Genomic DNA, 22,979 nt, shown 5'->3' on the forward strand with positions numbered 1-22,979 from the left:
CACAACAGGATCCTCAGTTTGTGGTGCATTATATTGGTCTTAGCTCCCGGGTAGCCACACGTGTCACAGAACTGCAGCATACTGAGTTTGGAAATTGAACAATGACTTTGAGGTTGAGATGCTGACATTCAGCTTTAATTTAAAGGTGTTTACACCCATGTCAGATAAAAAGTGTAGCAGCTGCAGCCCTTTTTATACACTGTACCTTAATTTTATGAGGCAGAAAGTAGTTAGACAAGCTAACAGGAACATAAATATGATGTACACGTCAATGGAGCTTACTGTCCAACCCACAGACATCACCAAACACTTTGTATCTTCCCTAATGATGCAGCCGTTTTCATGAGGCCGGCACAGTGAAGGAATTCCCCCGAAGGTGATTAAGAGTGACTCAGCAGAAGAATATTACAGCCATGTTTTGTTGTTCCTGCAAATGACTTGTAAATAAGCTTTATCGTTAGGCTATTATTTGGTATATTGTTGCTTTTCAAATTACAAACAAATTGAATACTTGTTTATTGTTAAATGCACAACACAGAAGAGCGATGAGGCACAACATGGGAGGCAGCTGAAGCCTTTTGGTTGCTTCTAGTTGCTTTGATAACTCTGTATGGGTTCGGTATTAATTTCTTCTATGCTTATGTTGTTCAGCAATGTGACAGTTGGTCTTTGTGGTACTTGTCCTGCCCCTCCTTCGCTATGATTGGACAGCTGAGTAAAAAGTGACAATGACGAGTGGTCGCACCTTTTAAGTGTAAATACACGGCGTTCCCATGAAGAAATAAGAACAAACCTGCTGGCAGTTGCGAGCCATACCCTGTGGTTGGCTTGTCAATAGCGCGGTATTGCAATACTGTGGTTATCGCAACAGCCCAAATCTTCATTCCTTGAGTGCAGGTTTGAGTTTTGTTTTAAAGTTTTGCATATATTGTTGAATTTAGGACTTTGGATAAGATTTATAAATCTTGTCAAACATTTGATGCCAGCTTCCTGTACTTGAGAGTAGGCATGTGACGGTTACCTATGTCACGGTTTACCACGGTAAAAGAATGTCTAGATGTCACTAACTGCTCATTTTCCATTCTGACGGTAAAGGCCGACGGTGTAACCTACGCTACGTTTCATAAATGGGAACCTCAGGAACTCAAAACTCAGAAATAACTCTGTGCCAGTCGTACATTTTAACTGGCACACACTCTGAAATCATGCACGTGCAGCCGCTGCAGTCAGCACAAATATTGGGGGGGGGCAGCCTCAGTCAGTCAGTACGTCAGAAATCAGTGTAAATCCACTCACGTGCAAACTGCAAACATGGCTGGAGGAGGCAAAGCTGAACTTTTCCCACCAGCGAAAAGGACGAAGTCGGTGGTGTGGGACCATTTAGGCTATCAGGAGAAGCCCCAGAGCCAAGGCAAAGACCCACTCCTCCTGTGCTGGGCTCCAGTTCCCAGTCGGCCGTATTCACAGGCTGGTGCGCAAAGGAAACTATGCGGAGCGTGTCAGTGCTGGTGCCCCCGTATACCTGGCGGCTGTGCTGGAGTATTTGACCGCTGAGAAACGCTGCCCGCGACAAGAAGAAGACCAGGATCATCCCCCGTCACCTGCAGCTGGCTGTCCGCAACGACGAGGAGCTCAACAAGCTGCTGGGCGGAGTCACCATTGTGAAGTTAAGAAACGGCGCTATTAAACTTTTAATGGGTCTATTAGCTTACACATTAAAACAACTAGGGTGATGATGCGTTGCACTGACAGGAGATGCCTGGTAGTGCTGTCGCTCATGAATGGTCAAACGAATATTAGCCTACCGTTTTAAAGTGTAGAGCACAAAAATAGGACGACACCTGTTATATATTATTACCTCGGTAATACCGGTTACCGTGGTATTTTTGCCCAGGGTTATCATACCGTCAAAATCTCATATCGGCACATGCCTACTTGAGAGTTCTCAATATATGGTGCAAGGGACACGTTGTGTGAAACATACGATCAGTTGGATAGAGGTCAATTGATCAACTAGTCAAGAAACAAACCCTGGAAGTCTGAATCTGCGTTCTTGAGACTGTCATTGGTACACTAAAGTTCAAAGGCGAAAATGCTCAGCCATGGTGCTGACTGTTTTTTTTTTCCATGCAGTTGTGTCTTGTAGTGTATGAAAAAAAACATATGAACACATTAAGGTTAAAAACTCTATTTTCACTGGAGGTAGTGTTTAAGAAAATGTATAAATGGTCTCTGAGTCCTTCACTGTTGACCCAACATGGGTGTGAACGTCTCTGTTGAGATCCAGTGTGCTGGTGTACAGAGGCAAAGCCATGACGGACACATCATCATCCTGGTCCACTCTTTGCACTGTACTGTATCTGTGTCCACTAAGAGGGTGTGTCACAATGTCAATAGTGACAGCTTCACACTTTCTACTGTTGTATTTGTCTCCATGTTGCTAGAGCACCATGTTTACTCTACATATTCCTATCTAAAAGTGACACGAGGTCTCATAGCGTCATGATGTAAATGAGGCTATAAGTTACTGATAAGCTGTGACTGAAATCACACCCTTCACATTCACTTAGTCACCATTCCCTCCATCATAAACACTCAGTACTGTGCTCGATTAATGAGTAGTTTATTAGATGCCAGACACCATTATTTTGTGTGTGACGAGATTCCGAACTCTCAAGAGCAGATAGCAAAGGGTTGTGTTGTGAGATTTTTAGCTAAATATAGTTCCTACAGTTGAGAGTGAGTCGCTGCCCCAAGCGAAGGAGTTCAAGTGTCCCAGGGTTTTGTTGACCAGCAAGAGTAGAATGGAGTATGAGATGGATCAGCGGTTTGGTGCGGCATCTTCAGTGATGTGGGCGCTGAGCCAGAAGGCAAAGCTTTCGATTTACTGGTCCATTTACGTCCCAACCCTCACCTATGTTCGTGAGCTCTGGGTAGTGCCCGAAAGAATGAGATTGTGGATACAAGCGGCCGAAATGAGTTTCCCCCAAAGGGTGTCTGGGCTCAGCCTTAGAGATAGGGTGAGGAGCATCGACATCCTGAGGGAGCTCGGAGTAGAGCCGCTACTCCTTCGCATTGAAAGGGGCCAGTGGAGGTGGTTCAGGCATCTGATCAGGATCCTCCTAGGCGCCTACCTTCAGAGGTATTCTGGGCACATCCCACTGGTAGGAGGCCCCGGAGCAGACCCAGAACATGCTGAAGGGATTACATACTTCATCTGGCCTTGGAACACCTTGGGGTTCCCCAGGAGGAGCTGGAAAGCGTTGCTGGGAAGAGGGACATCTGGAATACTTTGCTCAACCTGCTGCCCCGCGACCTGACTTCCGATAAGTGGTTAAAAATGGATGGATCCCATGGGACACTGTTCCTCAATCCTCATCAGCCATTTTTCTGATAATGATAATCATAAACTAGCATATAACTCTGACAACTATTGCTGCCTTGGTCACACAGCAAACCTTTCCATCCTTCCTGTGGAGGCTGGTCATCTACTGTGGCTCTTCTATTCATGCAGCAGAGGAGATGTGTACGTGAACATCATGATAAGAACCAACAGGAACTAGTACAACAGGTTCTGCATCAGGTGTTTCTCACCACATTCCTCTCTGACAGAATATATTATCCTCAGACTTCCCAGTACATTTAATGGCTGTCAGGTTTTGTCCATATAAATGATGTAATGCTGTAAAATGCAGATGAAAACACTTGTGGAAACGCAGATGGTGTTTCCAGAACCTGCTGCCTTGTGTCAGTGTTTAAGTACACAATGTAAAAGTAAATGTAAATTTTACGTCCAGTGCTCAGAGCTTTTATAGCTTTTATTTTACTGTTTTTAATGCTTTGAAAATGTGTATTCCATAAAAGCAGATTTTTTTCCAACAAAATGTTTAGCAGGGGTGGTATTGATGTTTTCTAATGGTCGGGATCTTTATTCTGCTAAGAACACTACGGGAAAATCTTGAAGTGTAAATATTCATGACTTAACAGAACCCGGGTGTTCAACAAGTGGTTCACAACCCCTAGAACATGCTCCGAGTTACTGCCAAATTATTTTTAAATTTAATTTCATTCTCATTTGATCATGAGCTAGCTTGCGCTAAATCACTGTGCAGAATGTGCAGCTGTACCTTGTGTGTCACAATGGATCATTTCGTAACTTCTGAAGCAAGAAACTCTGACACACCGTCAGCCTCAGAAACCACCAACAAAAGTGCAGAGGGTGAGGCTAACTCACCCAGCCACGCAGCTACGGAAATGCGCAAACGAGAGAAGACTCAAACCCCAATCACCAGGGTCAGACATCTCACTACAGTATTTAGGAGATATATAGGCAGAACATAATATTGTTGGTATGTTTTCTTTAGTGTATAGCCTGAAAATTAGAATCATTGTGTTTTCGTTACCTCAAAATGAGCTGTTTATATCTACATCTAAGTCAGCCACTGTAGTTAGCAGCCTCTTCCTGACAACCAGCGTCAAAAACAGGTAATTTTTTAACATGAAACTGCTTTACTCAATGTTTTAACGGTTTAAATCACTGCATCTGTTTCTGTTGGAGACAAAGAGCACGTTGCGGAAAATTCAGCTCCCTGTAAAAACTTCCCGAATGTCTGGATTGTAAGTTATCAGTGAGAAAAGGTGAGCACACATTAGCAGGTGCTGGGCTAGCAGGCCGCCTCCGACATGCCAAACAGCGTAAGAGAAACACTGATTTGTAGGAAGGATTTTACCTGTTAAAATCACCTGGTCCATTTGTTTTAAAGATAAAGAAACCTCTGTGGATAATTTGGCCCCCGATAAAAACCTCCTGAACGATGAACACTAAAGGAGGTCTACCCTGCGATCTCCACCGGTAGATGCCACTAGACCCCCCAAAATCTTACACACTATTCCTAAAAGGCTTAAACATGTAACATTAAAACATTATGTATAAATGTAAGAATCTGCCAATAATAGCTATTTTAATAGCTTAGTATTGTGTGCATTATAAACAAAAGGTTATTGTAGGCCCATGTGCAGCTCAATTTTATACAGTATACTCTACGTAGTAGGGGGTCTCCATTTCAGCTAAGGGGTCCTTGGCCTGAAAACCCCCTGCACTAAAACAACAAACACACCTTTTAAGTGTCCTAGTTTATTGTGTTGTTGAGTACTGCGAGCTGCCATGGATATTTGCCCTTCTAGGGAGGGTAAATTAAGCTGTACTGAAAATTGTAGAAATGATTTCACAGAAGGAAACGAATGTGCACGTACTACACACTCGTATTATCCAACAGAACCTCCAAACAAAGTGCCAAAAGTAATTTGCCAGCCACGGGGAGCTGGAATGAGAAAACAAGGCATTTTGTGGCAGGTACAGTATAAGATCGCTCCCTCCAGTACTGTGTGTCAAGTGGCACACTGCCTTGGTAAACACAACACACACACACAGGAGTGCACGCACAAGCACAAAGACACTCAGGCTTCAAGGCATGAGCTTGATAATAGGTAGGCCCTTCTGTCAGCTGAAGCAGGTTTCAGGCTCCTTTGTTGGGAGGAAAGGCTTAAAGATCAAGGCTTCGTGCATTTGGCAGTTTAGCGCCACATATTTATTCCATTTCAAGGGTTCAACTTGCATTCCTGAGCTGTTTCACTGAGCTGTGTTTTCAATACTGTGTCCTTTTGAAGTGCGACGTTCTGGGGGGTAAACTACCGCACTTCTATCTAATATTCGGTCTGTCGAAAGTAGGAAATTAAATCAGTCTGCTGGTGTTAAAAATGTTTCCAATTCAGCCTAAATTACCACATAAATCGTCATACTTCTTGCTTTATTAAATCTTATTTGTTTTCATTCGAGGGCAACACAGGAGCCAAGAGCACCAATAAAGTTCAGTATTGAAATATTTTTCTTGCAGCTCAGTTTGAGAAAATTAAGTTTATCCTCTCCATGGAGAGAAATGAGAAGTAAAATCGACAAACAAAACACTGGCGAGACTCAAAGACATCATCCTGTTCAGCCAACATTCCTCCGTCTGAGTCTTTGACTTTCCGTCTTTAACCCACAGGAGGAAAGTGATGTTTGCTCGTCCGTCCTCAAAAGCAGGTTCGGTTGCACGTGTGAAACCAGCTCATCTGATACACTGATGCTTCTCGGGAGGAAGCAGTTTGAGTGAGATCCATGGTGACATAACACACAGAGGCAGTGCGTGAAACCTGTTAGACTGCAGACAGAATCAGTCTGTTGGTGTGCATTCACTCATACAAATATCACTGAGGCTTATTGTCCCCCATGCAATAAAACGGCAGAGTGAGCAGAGGACCGAGGCTGCGTCAGATATGAAACCTCAGACAGAAGTGGTTTGTGTAACTGACTATAACTGATGTTTAAATTATTTTACATATAAAGTGATTATTGAAATATAATGTGTCAGATTTTGACTAAAAATACCAGGAGATGAATTTCAAGGCTTTTTATTCTGGCATAAGAGAACATAAAACTGCCTGCCAAGCCGCATGTTAATGACGCTGTGGGCTAATGGGCATGTAGCTACTTCCATGTTTCAGATGATACGTCATGTTTGTAGTCGACCAATGAAGATGAGTTTACATATCACCTTGGGTTCGTCCTTCACCTTCTCAAAATGATCCCACACTTTGGATTTCCTGCCCGACATGTTGTTAACTAGCCTGTGGAATAACTGCAGGTACCAGCCCTGGAAATTAACCTGACTCCTGTCTGACTGCTGAGCGTGGACACTTCCTGTGTCTGTCCTTTCAAATTGAATTCCCACATGGTCCAGTCATATAGGTTTGGATTTATTTTGACAAGACGCAGCTCCTGATAGAGTTTCACAGTTTTTTTGCGACTAAGCGACCTATGACTAGTGGCCTTTCTGGTCGACTAATATTTGGTCGACTATTAGGGGGCAGCCCTAAAATAAAAGTCTGTTGTGTACATTTTGCTGCTAAGACTAATACTTGCTACTTTTTACTCTACTTTTTACATTATGAATTAAAACGAGACCCACTGTGGCCAGAGGGGGAAATTACAGTATAAAGGTAAGCTGAATTTGCTTTTATTTCCCAAGATTATTGTGCTTTAAAAACCTTGTTATAATCATATATACATTACAGTAGCAGAACTAGATATGAGCCACACACTGAGGTAACTTTCTCATACTCTCGTCGTTTGTAAGGGGAAGATGAACTTACTTTACTTAACTTATTTTATTAATTTCAGAAGTTGCAAAGTCTTGGTTTAAATGAAAGACATCTAATTTTGTCCCTCACTGCAGAGCACAGACGACAGCACCCAGAAGACTGAAAAACAGGCATACCAAATGTGCACCAGAATTTAAAATAGAACAGAGTGGGAAAATGGAAACTGGGGTCTCTAAGTAATTCTACTTTAATGAATACAAACAGACAGGCTCCCAAATGCCTTATCATGCAGAGTGGCCTGATTAGGGCTGACTCACAAATTCCCCACAGTCGTCAGCAAACACACAGGAATGTCCGACAAATAGGTTACACGTTACAGACACACAAAAATCACAGCATACACTCACCCACTCCTCTAATCCACCACTGTGTTGCTTAACACCCCCTGCAGTGTGTGTTTGTGTGTGTCTGCGTGCTGTCAAACTAGCAAGATGCCCGGCAGCTAAGCAGAGGGAAAAGTTCCCCAACAACCACATGACGACAGGACGGGGGACTTATCTCCAAAAAAAGCGGAAGCATGAAACCGATTATCGCTTATCTCTGCATGCCTCCATAAACTATTAGGATTAAAATCCCAAACAGTACATTTCTATAAGCTGCATGTCAGTTGCCACAACACACACCAGATTGTGTTAATGTTCTTGCTGTGAATGCTGGTAATGAGGAGGGAGAAATACCAGACAGAAGCTCAGGAAAAAAATGTGTAAACAAACTTAAACAAAACGTGTAAAGTTGCTGAGTGAAGATGGTCGGTCTTGAGCTTTCATGGCAAAACAATGGCCTGAATCCAGGGTCAGATGAGGACAGGGCTATTCACTGTGACACTGTTTTGTGCCTGCAGAGGAAACAGTCAAAGTGGATCTGGTTAAATATTCACATGGTTTATGAAGCACACTGTATTTAACCAGTAAATTCAACATGGCCTTTAAACACTGGACTGATGCAAATTCCAGAGGATCAATAATTTCTGCTCCATTTAGAGGCTTATTTTAGATTCTCAAGTTGACACCAACACACAAACTCATGCCAAACTTGTTCATCCTGGACACACATATGCAGTTAAATATTAGCCACAAAGACAGCAATCGTGTCACTCGAGCAGCGGCAGTGAGGTGAGTAATGTCTCATGCAGCGTCCTGATGCTTCCTGGTTAGGAAACCGCCCACAGCTGAGTCTCAGTGGTCGCCCATGCTGAAGCTATGTCAACTGAAGGTAATATATGGGATAAAGCGCTTGAGATGTGAGCGCTCATAACTGCTGAGCTGTATTAAAGAAGGAGGGCGGAGAGAGTGAGGCGGCCCTGCAGGCAAAACAGGCAGGCTTGGTCTTCATGTGTGCATGCGACGCCAATGCTCGGAGGCAGCGCAGGTTTTGCATGACTGTGCATTCTTGGGCATGCCGTGCAGGGGCTACGTTGTTCTTCAGTAATCATCTACAGTCTGTTCTGCAAAGTTCCTGAGCAGCCATAACTGAAGAGCAGCGACCCGGATAAAATGGACTTTAAACTTTGTGTGCAAATAACAGCAAAACTCAAACAGTAAGCATCCAACAGGAAGGACTTTGGATACATGTCAGGGCTCGACAGTGCGAGCATTTCACTCGCATTTGTGACTAAAAATAGGTGTGTGCAAACTGTAAAAAATTTTTAGGGGCGCATAAAAAAAATCAGCCGAAGCAGCCTATATTTTTGTCAATAAAAAAATATGATAATCTAATCGCAAATGTTGGAGGAACTCCAGCCACCTTCCCTCTTTCCTCTTCCCCGTGTGACACGGTTATGGGCGGTTTTCCAAGCCACTGTCGGCACAATGAATATCATGCGTGACGCCAAAGGTAGCGGTGCCGCTTTGTCAGGCGTTGCTGCCCTCTCCATAGACAAACAATGGGACAGCCAGCGCAAAGCGGTTTTACAGCTGATCATGTGTAGAGGCCTTTAGGGACCGTTCGCCACGGTACCGCTGCTGGGCAGGGTGCAAATAAAGCCCTTTTCACACAGAGTGCGCAAAGCGCAGACCTCCGCCGACGAACCCATTTCATTGTGTATGTGCTACCGCGGCGCAAGAGCACACCGCTCTGCCGCCGAGCTGAGCGGCGAGTGCCGCCAGCCTGCGCTCACATTAAAAATGTTTTAACTTCAACGCAACGCACTGTGACGACACCTCGGCGCCGCACGTCCAATAGCAGAGAAGAGCCTGAAGTAGACCCGGAAGCGGTCACCATGGAGCTGTAGCTCCTGAACGAGCCTGTACTCCCCCAAATCCTGTCCTCTGCGCCCTACCCCACGGTGGGCACCGCAAAAGCTCTGTGTGAAAGAGGCTTAAGTCCTGCAGAGTTTCAGAGGACCTGGAGAATGTTTTAAGATAGTAATAACATTATATAAGATAATCATATTGCATAGATAATATATATAAGATAATAACATTGAAGGCAAAATTAAATTGCAATACTTTTTCAAAACTTGATGATTTTACCTTTCTGTACATTTTGTATACGAATTCATTAAATAATTTTACTTGTAAATGTCTATTTGCATCACGTTTATTACGGAAAACACATTATTTGATCAATTTACATTGTGCCCCTAAAGTTCTTTGTGCGCTCCTTAGTTTTTCAACTTAGGAGCACATGTGCTCCTTGGGAAAAAAGTTAGTGTCAAGCCCTGCCTGTAATACTACTGTGGCACCAAGGCAAACGACAATCAGGGAAGCTGCTGCACAGCAGTGTCAGCCTTTGTCTGCTCTAGGTTTTCAGCAACATTCTGGTACTGAAATCAATTTTGTCAGAGTTGATGTAGCTCCAGATTATGCTACTGCTACCGCTACTGTCAACAGACAAACTGCAGCTCGGTCTGTTTTAGTTAGACAAAGCTTTAAGTTACAGTCTTAGGCTTTTTAAAAAAAAATGAAATACTTCATCTTTAATAATGATGTAGTACTGAGATCTATTTCTTTTGCAAGATGGTAAAATGGACAAAGGAAGTGCTGACACTTTGTCAGTGCTAGCAACTGTGTCTGTGAAGCATCTTTTAGTTAAAGGTAGGATCTGGAGGATTTTCAAACAAAACAAAATATTGACATAAATGAAATCCTACTTAATTATCACCTATGGGCTTCTACTCATGTGTGGTGGTGACTCTGTTTGCAGAGCTCCTGCCCTTTAACTGTATTTTGATGTTTTTGTGAGCTCGGACTGCTTCTGGGCGGAGATTTCCCCAGCCAATGAGAGAGCGCAGGTGCCGTGCCTGAGCGTGTCCGAGCGTGCAGCAGCGCGAGCCTTGCCTGGTCCTCTTCTGTGAAGCCTTCCTCCGTACCTCCGGGCTCCATACACCCGGGAGAAATGGCGGATACAGACGTACCCACGAAGAAAAGGAAATTAAATGTGAGTGAGGCAAAACGCCGAGCCGATAAAGCACGGGCCAAAACTCGTGTGAATATCGGGGTGGCTTTCACCCGCTTTCGAACATTGAAGGAGAGGCTCGGGATGTACAGCGACGCGGAGTTAGCCTGCTTTCTGTTGGACAGGTAAATCCCAAATACAGGCCGGTTAGCTTGTGCTAGTTTGCTAATTTATCAACTTTTCCATTACAACAACTGTAATTCCTACGTAGTTTGTTGTGGAGGCTAATTCTGACTATCAACCAATGCAAATAACTTTACGTTTAGCTAATACATGGCTTGATGTAATGTGAGGATTGAGCTTTGAATCATTTTGTGTAACGTTAACACCCAACTGCCGGGAGGGGTAGGGGCAGCGCGCAGTTGAGCCTGATAGGAGGGGCCAAATTTGAACGTGTGTTTACAAACAGCAACAGGAAAATCCTCCAGACCCTACCTTTAACTGACATAACGAAACAATAAAGAGAAGACGCAGACGTACTGGTGATTCCCTTCTTATGACAATACTGTACATTTAGACACTATGTTTTGAAAGGGTTTATGAGCCCACGATGTTCAAATCATGACAATATCTAAAACTGTATGCCATGTTTTCACCTAACCACAAATGAGTTGGCTATCTTGTGAAATGTCTCACACTGATCGATCAGACTCTCAACATCCCCTCCATGTTGAGCTGGAGAGTTGTTGCTTCCATCAAGGCGGAGGTTTTGCCTCCCTAAATATAGCACTGAGCGTTACAGATCATCCTTTGTTCCGTCTGCTATCACTTTTCTTAACCAGCAGTGACCAATAATTGTCCATGATTTTCCCCTGACAGTGTGATTCTGGATTCTGAGTGTTATGTATTGTACTGTCTGTTTTGTTTTACTTATGACCACTGTCTGTATCCCAAATTTAAATCATGTTAGGACTTCTTTGGTGACATGACATGTTCAAAAAAGCTTACTTAATATATGATGACAGATGTCGACTCTGTAGTCTTTCATTGTCCTTTTAAGTTGCTCCATGTACTGGCACCGTAACAGCACAAATATACAGGCATCAAAATTCGAGCAGCAGCTGTCTGGATCGAGTTTTGCACATTCTCATACTCTATCTTGTCTGTTCCTGCCCTGTCCCTGTCTTTTTGTCGTATTGCAATGTTATTATATGGTTAGAAATGTGCTTTTCAGAGTGTCAGAAAATGGAAATGTGGTGTGGGAGCATGTGAAAAGTGTCAGCTGCAAGAATCTGAGCCCTGCATAACATATTCTAATGTACAAAGTTACAAGCACCGGTGAATGTAAAGTTGAATTACGTGCACAGCTCAAATTTTACGTGTATATACACATGGTATTTTAAGCCTTGCACATGTAAGTATAAAATCCTCTATTACAGTATTTGCGATGTCGACTTAATCCATTCATTTTTGGAAGTTAAGAAACTGTTTGGAAAAGAAATAAACACACAGGATGTATTTTTTGGGAAGAAAAAAATACCTTACAACTCAAGATAATTCATTATATCGATGCAAAAATCATCCAAATTAATCCAATATTAGCATAAAGCAGTCCCACGTACTGATTTACAAGATTCACCACAATCAACCATAAAGCAACCAAAGTGATAGTAACCACTGTATTACCACCAAATTTGTATCTGATGGTGTATCGTAGTGAGTTGTTCCACTTGTGGCTAGACTCCCTCTCACACCCTCTTTAGCTCTAATCCAGTGATCTAATGCCATCTGACAACATAATGGACGCTCACCTAGCCAGGGGTCACGTTTATGGGGGCTTCAAGTTTACGTAACTGAACAAAACCACGTGCCACGGCCCATTACAAAGGTGCTGCGTGTTTTACGAGGTGCTGAGAGACCCCAAGGTACCTGTAAGGAAAGGGGCCGAGCTGGTAACGACTTCATCGCAGAAGCAGACAGCTCTTCCCCCTTTCTCTCCCTTCTGTCGTCCTACTTTGGAATTCCCTTAAAATTCTCAGAACAGCTCGACTGGGGACTTTTATTTCCATTAGTCACTCCTTTGAAACTTTTCCAGTGACAGTGGCGCTCATAAACAATCCAAAGTTCATGCCAGTAAGTCAACCACACAAAATGTTCTGCTTGGGAACGGGTGCGTCTGGTTTTGGTGAAAATTCACTCAGAGAAACACGTGTTTTAATTAAAGAGTTTAGCATTCCTGTTGTTCAAGAGAAAAGAAGGAAACACAACACCCTGCCTAAATAGCTCCTTGCTTACCTAAGTCCATGATAAAATCCCTCTGGTATTTACTGTGATGATGTGACCTTGTTTGGAGAAGGGTTTAACAGCGAGTGAAACATGCTCCACCACATGCAAATTAACATTCTTGCATTCTTTTGCACAGCTGTGAACTGACAGCCTATTTATATTTGATAAATAAACAAGTGCGAGGATTTAAGGAGTGTAGTTACAACATTCATCATTTGGGATGTGAGAAAGTGTCACAACTCATTTTAGATCTTTTTTAAGGAGTATGTGACTTTAATTTTTGCTGTCACTTTGTTGTGTGGAACAAAAAAATGAAAGAAATGCACCAATACACAACTTTTAAACACCTTCAGAAAGCTATTAAAACAAAAAAATAGGCCTCTACTTTAACACATTTGGTAAAAGAGTGTCTGAGTATACTACTGTATACTCAGACATTACTGCGAATGCTAAAAGCAGCAGCAGCAGCAGCAGCAGCAGAAGTAAAGGCCACCCATGACACAAAAACACACATTAGCACTCATTTCATTAAACCAGAGTCAAACCATGCATTAGACTGCGACTGCACTGGGGTTAAACAGGATCTAATGTTGTCCAAACTCTGCTCTCAGCGTGGCCTTTCCACAAACATACAGTGCAACTTCACCCTTCACTGAACATCAGCACAGAATAAAATGGAGCAGAAATAAATTCGGGCACAAACAAGGCAGGGGGCATTAGCTGATTAATGTCAGTCCAGGCAGTTTTTAGGAAAGCAGAAGAAAGAGTTGGTATAATGACACAACCGAGCATCGGTGCAAAATACCCTTAAAGGTATCGATCGAAATAACCCAGAACCAAGTAGTGTCAAAAATTCTCCAGTCAAACAACACCTGGATTCAATCATTTTTGTACCCAGATGTTGAACAAAATAGCTACTTGTATGGTTTTGCCCACAGCCAATCATCGCAAGTGTTCTTTGATTTAATGGAACATGTGATTCGCCTACATCTGCAGCAGCTACAACCCATACAGTCTGTGGTGTGATAAAGTCAAGCTTGGTGTATTTCACAGATTTGGCAGTTCAGTTCAAGATGCCACAAAAATGTTCAAAAGTACTGACTTGACAAGGGCGGCATCTACACACCTGACACAGTGAGTGGAGGGACATGTACCTTTAACCTTGGTTTGCAAGCTGCCAGTAAACACAGAGAAGACAAATAACAAATGCAGCACACTGTCTGAAACATGTCGTACAGTTCCAGAGGAAGACAATAGGATTGCGCCAAGGGTCTGATCTCCAACCGCCTGACAACGGTTACACACAACACTGCAAAAGTCAGCTCTCAAAAACAAGAAAAACAAGTAATAAAATAGTGGAAATATTACTTAAATCAAACAAAACGATCTGCCAACAGAACAGGGAAAAATTCACTTGCCAAACTTTTATTAAACATGTAAAAATATCTAGTCTGAAAGAACCCACAGATATCTCAAAACAAATGCGGCCCAACTAAAAACAGGTCCATTAATCTTGATACAAAGAAAAGTCTGAAGTATTATTTTCTCAATATGAAGCAGAATTTGCTCAAATTTAGCAAATGCTAGTCCGTCGTTCTTGAAATAAGGAATTATAATTTAAAACAGTGCAGCTATACTTAAAACAAGTGTGTGGATACTAAGATACTTAAATCTCCAGTCTCCTTTTTGCCTAAACCAAGGTCTCTTGATTTTCTTGCCCAACTGCGCCTAGACAAGCCTGCTAATTTACATGTTTTCTGTCCACCACAGGACAGACATTTCCAAATTGGGATTCAAATTTGCAGTCCTGCAGTTCCCAACGTGTGTGTTCACTACTGCCATGTGCTGTGTCCACTCATGCTGAGGGAGACGGGCTGACAAAAAAGAGTTAGAGTCAAAAATATCAGAATACTTTTTAAACAATTGAATGACTTTGAAAAACAAAATGTGTGCTTTAAATGTCACTGAGTAAAACTGAAGCATAAAATTGGCAAAAAACAACTCCTTTTTCTTTTTACAGCTCCCTTAAGTAGCTTTAAGGTTGTTAAAGTCGTCATTTTTCACACTTTCTGACAGTAAATGTTCTAAATCTGCTTGTTCTTAAAGGCTGCACATCATCATCAAACAGAAATATTAATATTCTATTCACGTCTTGCACATAAACTTCAAAACTTTTCCCCAAAATGTAGCTTATTATATTTGGGTTTTTTGGAAACTTTAAGATCTCCACTAAAACTTCAAATCATGGACAGCGGATTTGACCAGCAGGACAGTGGTGTTTAAGAGGTTCACACATGTTTGTATAAAACATATTAACCAATGGATCAAGTTAGACAAGGACCCCTCTTGTCTGCCACATCCTTCTATCAGCAGAGTGTTAACTGCTCGAGCGCTCGGCACAGTATTGCATGTTAAACCTGTTGACCTCTTCGGTGACGCTGCAGACAAATAGCTGCGAGGGGCCGGCGGGCTCCACACTCCCCAGCAGCAGCAGCAGCAGCCTCTGTGGGGCAGATCCAGCCGTCCACATGAAACAAAACGTTCACACTCCCCGGTCGGAGTGTCTGACCACGGCCACATAACTCACTAAGGTCATAAAATGCTTCACAATGAGCCGTCACACCACATGTGGCGTGTCCTACGGGAAACACGCTTGCATCACGACTCCCAAAACATTTTCGGATGAGAAAACTCAGAGATGCTTAACTGCTCATCACACACACACTCGCTCATTTCCACATTCCTCTGTTGCATAAGCATGTCGTGAGCAGGTCAAAGGTCAGCGTCAACAACAATGGCCCCCAGTCCAAGGCGGCGAGCAGGGTGAGAGAAAGGAGACACCTTCCCAGAGCGCGGGTGGTGGTACTGATTGATGCTGTGCCGAACTGTCTTTTCTCCAGTAGAGCAGGGAGCTTTTATCGGGCCATTATGGCCTCACCAGGCAGAAGATTGGGTTCCCCTGATGCTCTGAAATCCCGCTCAACAGCCATTATGCTGCACAGAACGAGCGGGGAGATAATCCCAGGCATCTCTTTTCACACCTGTCCACTCATATTCTCGTGACAAAGGGAGCTTGTGTGAGGGGAGTCTTCATTTGCATAGTTTGGTCCTCTTTATATGCAACAGGAGCAGAACGGGAAACATATGACAAAGGGAATAAATATCTGCCATGCTGCCTGCTTCAGTATTTTTGTGTTTCTCTGTGATTTCCAAAGCTTGCAAAAATCTCAGTTCGTGAAGGTCTGAGAGACAAAGCTTCCATTATTAAAGAGAGGTTAGAAAGCATGATCTGTTATTTAGTGTCAGAGGCTAAAGTAAGTTAAACATTAGTGTTAAACGGTGAAGCTGGAGGCGATGTCAAACAATAAAGCAGTTGTGTGTCATCAGTGAAAATAAAGCGTGTCAGAAGAAGGAGGAAGAATAAACACTACATTAATTTAGGGCTGGTATGATGTCAGATTTTCATTCACTACTGATTATGGTGGCCAAAAAGTTCATGATAACAATATTATCGCAAAAACTTTGAAAATAATAACAGCCAAATTCATCTTCAACTTTGTTTACTATGCATTTTGTTTCTTTATTTGACAAATAATTAAACTAAAAATACAAGAGTAGGGAGTTGGAGACAGAGTCTGTAACCATAACTGTACAAAATCGTACAATAATAGCAGTTACACTTCATCGATGGTAAAAAAAGATAACAAGATGGCGTTGGGGAGGGAGACAAATGAATATAACTAAGAAACATAAGTTATTTAAGAGGAGTTGGATTATTTACATCATATCATATGTATCTTATTAACATAATAATCAATATTTCAGTTTTAAATATAAGTTATCATCAATATTATAATAGTATATTTTATAAAATGTATTTAAGAAACGTATGAATTAGAAACGATTCGTTGAGTAGTCGACTGACAGAAAAATTTTAAGTATTTTTGATAACTGAAAAATCAAGACATTTATCAAGCAAAAAAAGCCACAAATTAAAGATTTTTAAATGTTAATATTTTAGGGCTGCAACCAACAGTTTTTCTTATTACTGATTTATCTGCTAGTAACTTTGTCTTTAATTGTTAATGTGTGGGTCATATTTTTACTTCTAGTCTTATACCAGCTGTTGTATATACCTCTTATTTTTATTTATCCTACATATTAATTGTTTTATTTCTTTATTTAGCTGTACTTATTTCTGTCTGTGACACTTAAACACCAGAATTCCCCCTCTGGGAATCAATTATTTTATTTTTTCAGTGTCACTTTGTATTGTGTGACCTTGTCGGTCTGTGAACGCAGCGCAGGTGGAACTCTGAATTTTGTTTTGGTTTTTTTCCTCAGCAGCAGTTTGTTGAGTCTGAGTTGCGGGGTCAGATCAATCAGAGCTGATCAGACATATGGAGTACAGGAAAAGCTGCTGCAGAGGTGAGTGACAGCAAACTTTCTGTTGCTGCCCTTACACAGGTTAGAGCTGGTGCTGGACTGCAGGGTGCACAGTTTCCATGGGAACGTGGCTGGTTCCATTCAAAATAGGCTGGAAAAATGATAAACACTTAGATGAGTGCTCTATTTCTATATGAATTAATGACAGGTTTAGTTCCCTTTCGCTAGGGATGCTTGATAGTATCAGCACGTCATTGGTATTGACCGACATTGGCTTTAAAATGAACTACTAGTCTTGGCCATCATGCGTTTTCTTATTCTGCATAATAAATGAATATCACATATATTGAAAAGCATTGTATTTTATGTCTCCATTATTAGGTGGGGAAAAAGTGGATATATCAGTATCTGTTAACAGCCAAATAAGATCACATATAAGAATCCAATATCCCTAGCTTTCACCACACTGCTTTCACTGTAGTGTGCTCAGACAGCGTAGTGCTCTGAATAACCCAATGATATGTACGTGCCACAGCGCTCTGAATAAGCAAATGCAGGCAATGTGTTTTTGTGTGTGTGTGTGGCTTGCTCTGTCTCAACAAAAACCCAATGATTCATCAATCACTTTCACGACTTTCACTTTCTTTTCAGTGCTACAATCACATATTTTATTCTACTGACCATTACATAACCCAAACTGATAAGGGACCTGCTCAAATGGCAGTCAGAGATCAGAAACCTTTCTACACATCTATCAGAGCACTCCAACTCACATAATGGGTTTCCTCCTAACCAGATTAAGGTCTTATAGACGTAATCCGGACACTCCAGAAACTCCAAAGTGTCTCACAGATAAGCAGCTGACTCTGGGACATGTCTTTATAGTGTACTGTAAGACCACAGCACTCACGCTGGAATCAGAGTTCTTTCTCTCTGCCTCACTCACACAAATCAGCTCGCCTCTTCATCAGATTACCTCCCACCTCCCCCCAATAATAGTCTGTTCGCCCACTTTAATACATAATCAGCTGCCTATGGGCTCGACCTAACATATCTGGCACAGCCCAGAGTGCTGAAGCCCAACATTACAGCCTGGCTTGTGACCAGCTCTCAAACGGCTTTGCTCGGCACTGCTGAGCACCTAATAACAGGATGTGGAGCGCCAACTGAAAAACTGGTCAAACTCCAAGTTGTGCTGCCCCGAGGGCACAGAGGTCCGGGTGGCTATCAACCATAAGAGAAGGGGATACGGGAAGCGGGGTGGTTATGGAGAAACGCCACCATCGCCTTAATGAAAAAACATTACTCCAACGATTTTTGTGCAATATGAGTGCTTTGTTTGAAAGTGTATTTAATCACAGCACTGGCGAGGAGAGCGTGTTGGCAGCCACGGCTTCATATCAGAGTTCCTGCATGTGTCTGAACCACAGGAATTAAGCAAGAGTGCGACATGATTTAAATTCAATAACAATGAACGCCACAGCACCGCCTTCCAATACACAGCCGACAGCCCCTCCCTCCCTCTGTTTCGTCTCCCACTCCCCGACATCTGAGAGCTGCTCACGTTCCCCTCGCTACAGAGGGTCGATTGAACCAGACACATGTATGAGAGGAATCTGGAGACTTTTGGGAAACAAGTGCTTTTCTTTGATATGAATTATTTATGGATCTATAACACAGGCTCCGAGGGATAATGTGTTAAAGTGAGAACATTTTTCCAACCTGGTCCCAAGATGTTAGAAAGAATAACAGCCAAAAAACTAACCATAATATACACACCCATATCAAATATCACACTATAATGTAACAATCACAACCTTTCACAAATGATTTGTGACCTCACATTTCAGATAACCCCTGACTTGACCCCTGTAACTCCCCATGTGTGCACACAACTTGATATTAAAACAAAGCTGCTCCACTGTTTCTCTTCCTGCTACTTTATTTACTTTCCTTAACTTTATATGACTGCACGCATTGTGGTGTCAAAGCCATGACTATAATTATCTATTATTAGCATGACCAATACATCAAGTAGGCCAATTTTATCAGCTGGCGTTAGCTTATCACACACGCTAAAGTGCGTACATGTCACCTGATCAGTAATAAGAAATTGCAAGACAAGGCAAGACTGGTAAATGAAGGATAAATTACTTCATAAAGATACATGAGGCTTTTAAATAATCTAGAATCAATTTAAGGTTGTTTAGACAAGTTGTTCACACTATACAGTACTTGTTTAAATGTTTTAGCTCATTTTATTTTGTTTCCAGTAAAGTTAAACATTAGTAATTTACTGCTATATTTGCTTTCAGTGCTACATTTTTGACACTTTTATTCTCCTAAGAGCTTAAAAAATAAGTCCATTAGTTTATTAGACCATCACCAGAAAGTTAATTATCTATTTTGATCATTTAATTATTCATTTGACTCATTTATCAGATAAAAAAAAAACATAGATTTGCTAGTTTGAGCTTCCGAAATACAAGGATTTTTTTTTCAGTTTTATGTTGTCATAAAGTGAAAATATGTAGATTTGGACATGTGGTGAGACAATATAAGCAACTAGAAGACATAAAAATAGGCTCTGGAAATTTGTGACGGACATTTGTCACTTTACAGACACAATATTGAGGCTAAATAACTTACGAATTAACTGAAAAACAACTGACAGTCACAGATTTTAGGGAAATGTAAAAAGTACCATCACTGGTCCTTTTTCCTTAACTTAATGTAAGGGATTTTATCAAAAATGTCGTTGTGTTAAAAACAAATGGCAGATTATTAATATTGATATTGGCCCTGTAAAACTCAGTATCAGTCATGCTCAACTACTCTTAATGTAGCTTCTGAGGTGCTCTGACTTTTCCTGCAGCAAAGACAGAAAGTACTTGTCACCTGGTCTTTGTAATAGTTTTGACAGCCGCCCGCATCCCAGCATCATGCCTCAAAACCCAGTACAGCACAAACATAAATAATCCCCTATGCTGCTGAGGTGAAGCTGGTCTGTATCTGTGGAGAGAAGGTGGGGATTCACTTCTCACATTAAACACAAGCAGGCCTGACTCACCTCATTGGATGGTATGCTGACAACACCTGTTGATCTCCTCTTTTCCCTCAGCTTCCTCTTCTCAATCTGCCCTTTCCCCTTCCTGGCACTGGGACCACTGCTCTTCTTCTCCTTGGCCGCACTGGGCGATGGGCTCCCCTTGTCACTGTCATTGCACGCCATGGGGCTGGAGTCCGGGGAAGCGCACGGAGCCTTCTCCGTCTGAGGCGGGGCCTTCTTCAGGTTGCTCCCCGGCGGGGTGGCGGCTGTGGGCGAAGCAGGATAGGCGAGGTGGTGCGCTTCCTCCTCGGGTCTCTTTAAAGCCGTGCCGGAGGAGGACCGAGCCACCGTGTAGGAGGGGGGGAGGTAGTTCCCTGCGGAGGGGCTCCGGTCTGGGCTGCCGTTATTGGTGAGCTCGGTGGCTGCCGGGGCGGCGTGGCGGTTGGTGTTGTTGCTGTTTGGGTTGCTGGCACCCAAGGGAGCACCCGTGGCTGCGGCTATGTCCCCCAACATTTTGGCTCTCATTTTCTCCCGTTTTGCCTTCCACTCCTCCAAAAAGTCTGTCGTGGCGTTTGATTTAAATCCTCCTGTCGCCATGATCCCTTTTTGCTAACTTGGTGAGAATTAACGCAAAGTTGCTGTGAAGTTTCGGCTCCCGTCCTAATAGCACCGCATTCCTCAAGTGATTAACCCGGGTGCTGTTGACAGGTAGAGAAAAAATAAAGTCAGCACAAACAACTTTCTGTCCTTTCCACCTCTTCTTAACCCCCTATATAACTTTATTTTCCCACGACGTGACAATTAACGCACCTAGCGTCAATAATAACAGGTTCTTAAAGTTTGCTGCTAGCTTAAATGCGCAAAAGTTGCACCTCCTCGCGCGCCTCTGGTGATAATTCCTCGAGTGAAACCCCCGCAAAGTGTGCAAAAGTTGACTAAAAGTGTAAAGCAAGGTATAACCTCACCTGTGTGGAGCCGTTTCAGTCGGTAAACTCGCTCTGCTCGGTCCGACCAGGTGTGCCCGCGGTCCTCTCAGATGAATGGCGCTGGTCTCGAGCGCTGAGAGCCGCTGCGCTCGCTCTGCCCTCTGGCACACCGGGTGAGTCCGACAACAGCCGAACACGTCCGACAGGAGCCGAAGTGACTGCGGAGCTCAGCACGAAGATAAAGTCACTGTAATATTCCTTTAATATGCCCATAAGGCTATTTATGGCGCTTTTTAAAGGTGTTTACGGTATTTTATGCCACTTTTGTGATATTTCCATAAAGATAATGATTTATATATTATCATACTTTATCATACTTTTGAACTTGTGTGTTATCTTTATTGTAATTTCATGGTTTTCTGCTGCATAGCCTGATCATATAAGTAAAGTAAAATATGCAAGTTTTGGTTTTGATGTGACTTTTTTCTACTGTTTTTAAGTCTTGTAGAAGGAATGGCTGTGTTTATAATAAATAATAATAAACTTTATTTATGAAGCACTTTTCAAAACAAAGTTAGAAAGTGCTTTATGCAGTTGAACCAGGATAAAATATTTCAGGGCGTAGGCAAATAAAATCAGGCAATTAAAGTAATACAGAAAAAAACTATCAATTAAGATAAATACTATTAATAGAACAAATAAGTGAAATTGGTAATATACTGTCCCAAGGACTGCAATGAGGTAAATAAAAATCACACAATTCAAAAAATGCAAAAATAAAATTAAGAAACATGACAGTGTAAGATATAAGTGATAAGGACATAATTAAATTGATTTTAACAAAAGATGTTGAAAATAAAGCAGTGTGCTTAAAATAAATATAAAATCTAACTATGTATGAAAATTATTTTTTTGGAAAGAGAAGTTTTAACAAGTAAAGTGTACTTTTAATACAGAATGAATGTATTTTAAATTATTTTTCATTTTATCATATTGCTATATTTCTATTATTATAATACTCTCAGTGGTATTTTTTTTATCTTTTATAAAATCAGTATATATTTTAATATTGTGTGCATGGATGTAATGACGAAAGGATTAGCTGATCAACCAAAGTTCTAGATAGAGAGAAAAATAAAATAAAATGATAAGATTTTAAGAATTAATTGACTGTGAGAGTAATTTGTCAAGTAAGAATACAAAATATTTGTTTACACTTTATACTTTTCTAACACTGAATACTACTGAGTTTTCTGATTGTTTGTCCAACATAAATATTAGTAATTAATTAACCTCGTAATTCATATCTCCAGTAAGAGCTGGAAAGCAATGCTGGGGAGAGGGACGTCTGGGGTGCTTTGCTCATCCTGCTGCTCCTGCGACCTGGCCCCGGATAAGCAGATGAAAATGGATGGATGGATGGATGGATGGTTGGCTGCAGCCATACACAGGTGTGTGGTTAAGCGTGGTGTCCTTGTAAAGTGTACAACATGATGTTTTTTTCCTGTAAGGAATGTCACGTAGAAATCCATCATATAAATTCAGAATGACTCCTTTTAAAATGTTCTGACTGACTGTTTTCCACCTCCAGTCTGACATTTATGAGAGCGTGGCAGAAGTTTAGGGACCTTGAAAGCAGAAAGTTTAGTGGTAAATTTTATTCCATCAGCCACAGGTGTGTGTCTGCTGTATAAAAGACTCAGCACAATGTCGCTGATTCCTTGTCTTCAATAGGCCTTTGATAACTGCTCAGTTGGAGTGCAACATTTCTGCAGACAAGCGATTGTTGACAAGTG

At 41.9% G+C, this 22,979-nt stretch overlaps 1 protein-coding gene across 1 annotated transcript in view; it reads right to left on the minus strand.

The window, feature by feature from the left end:
• pawr (PRKC, apoptosis, WT1, regulator) overlaps positions 1–21,377 on the minus strand; it is a 116,992-nt gene extending 95,615 nt beyond the window's left edge. The window contains exons 1-2 of the mRNA XM_049566901.1: positions 21,223–21,377; positions 20,279–20,955 (exon numbers count right to left, since the gene is read on the minus strand). Of these exons, the coding sequence (XP_049422858.1) occupies positions 20,279–20,854 (576 nt within the window). The 5' untranslated portion in view covers positions 20,855–20,955; positions 21,223–21,377. The remainder of the gene's footprint in view (positions 1–20,278; positions 20,956–21,222) is intronic.
• Positions 21,378–22,979: the final 1,602 nt, after the last annotated feature.

The sequence above is a fragment of the Epinephelus fuscoguttatus genome, linkage group LG22 (genome assembly GCF_011397635.1).
Source record: "Epinephelus fuscoguttatus linkage group LG22, E.fuscoguttatus.final_Chr_v1".
NCBI classification, from domain to species: Eukaryota; Metazoa; Chordata; class Actinopteri; order Perciformes; family Serranidae; genus Epinephelus; species Epinephelus fuscoguttatus.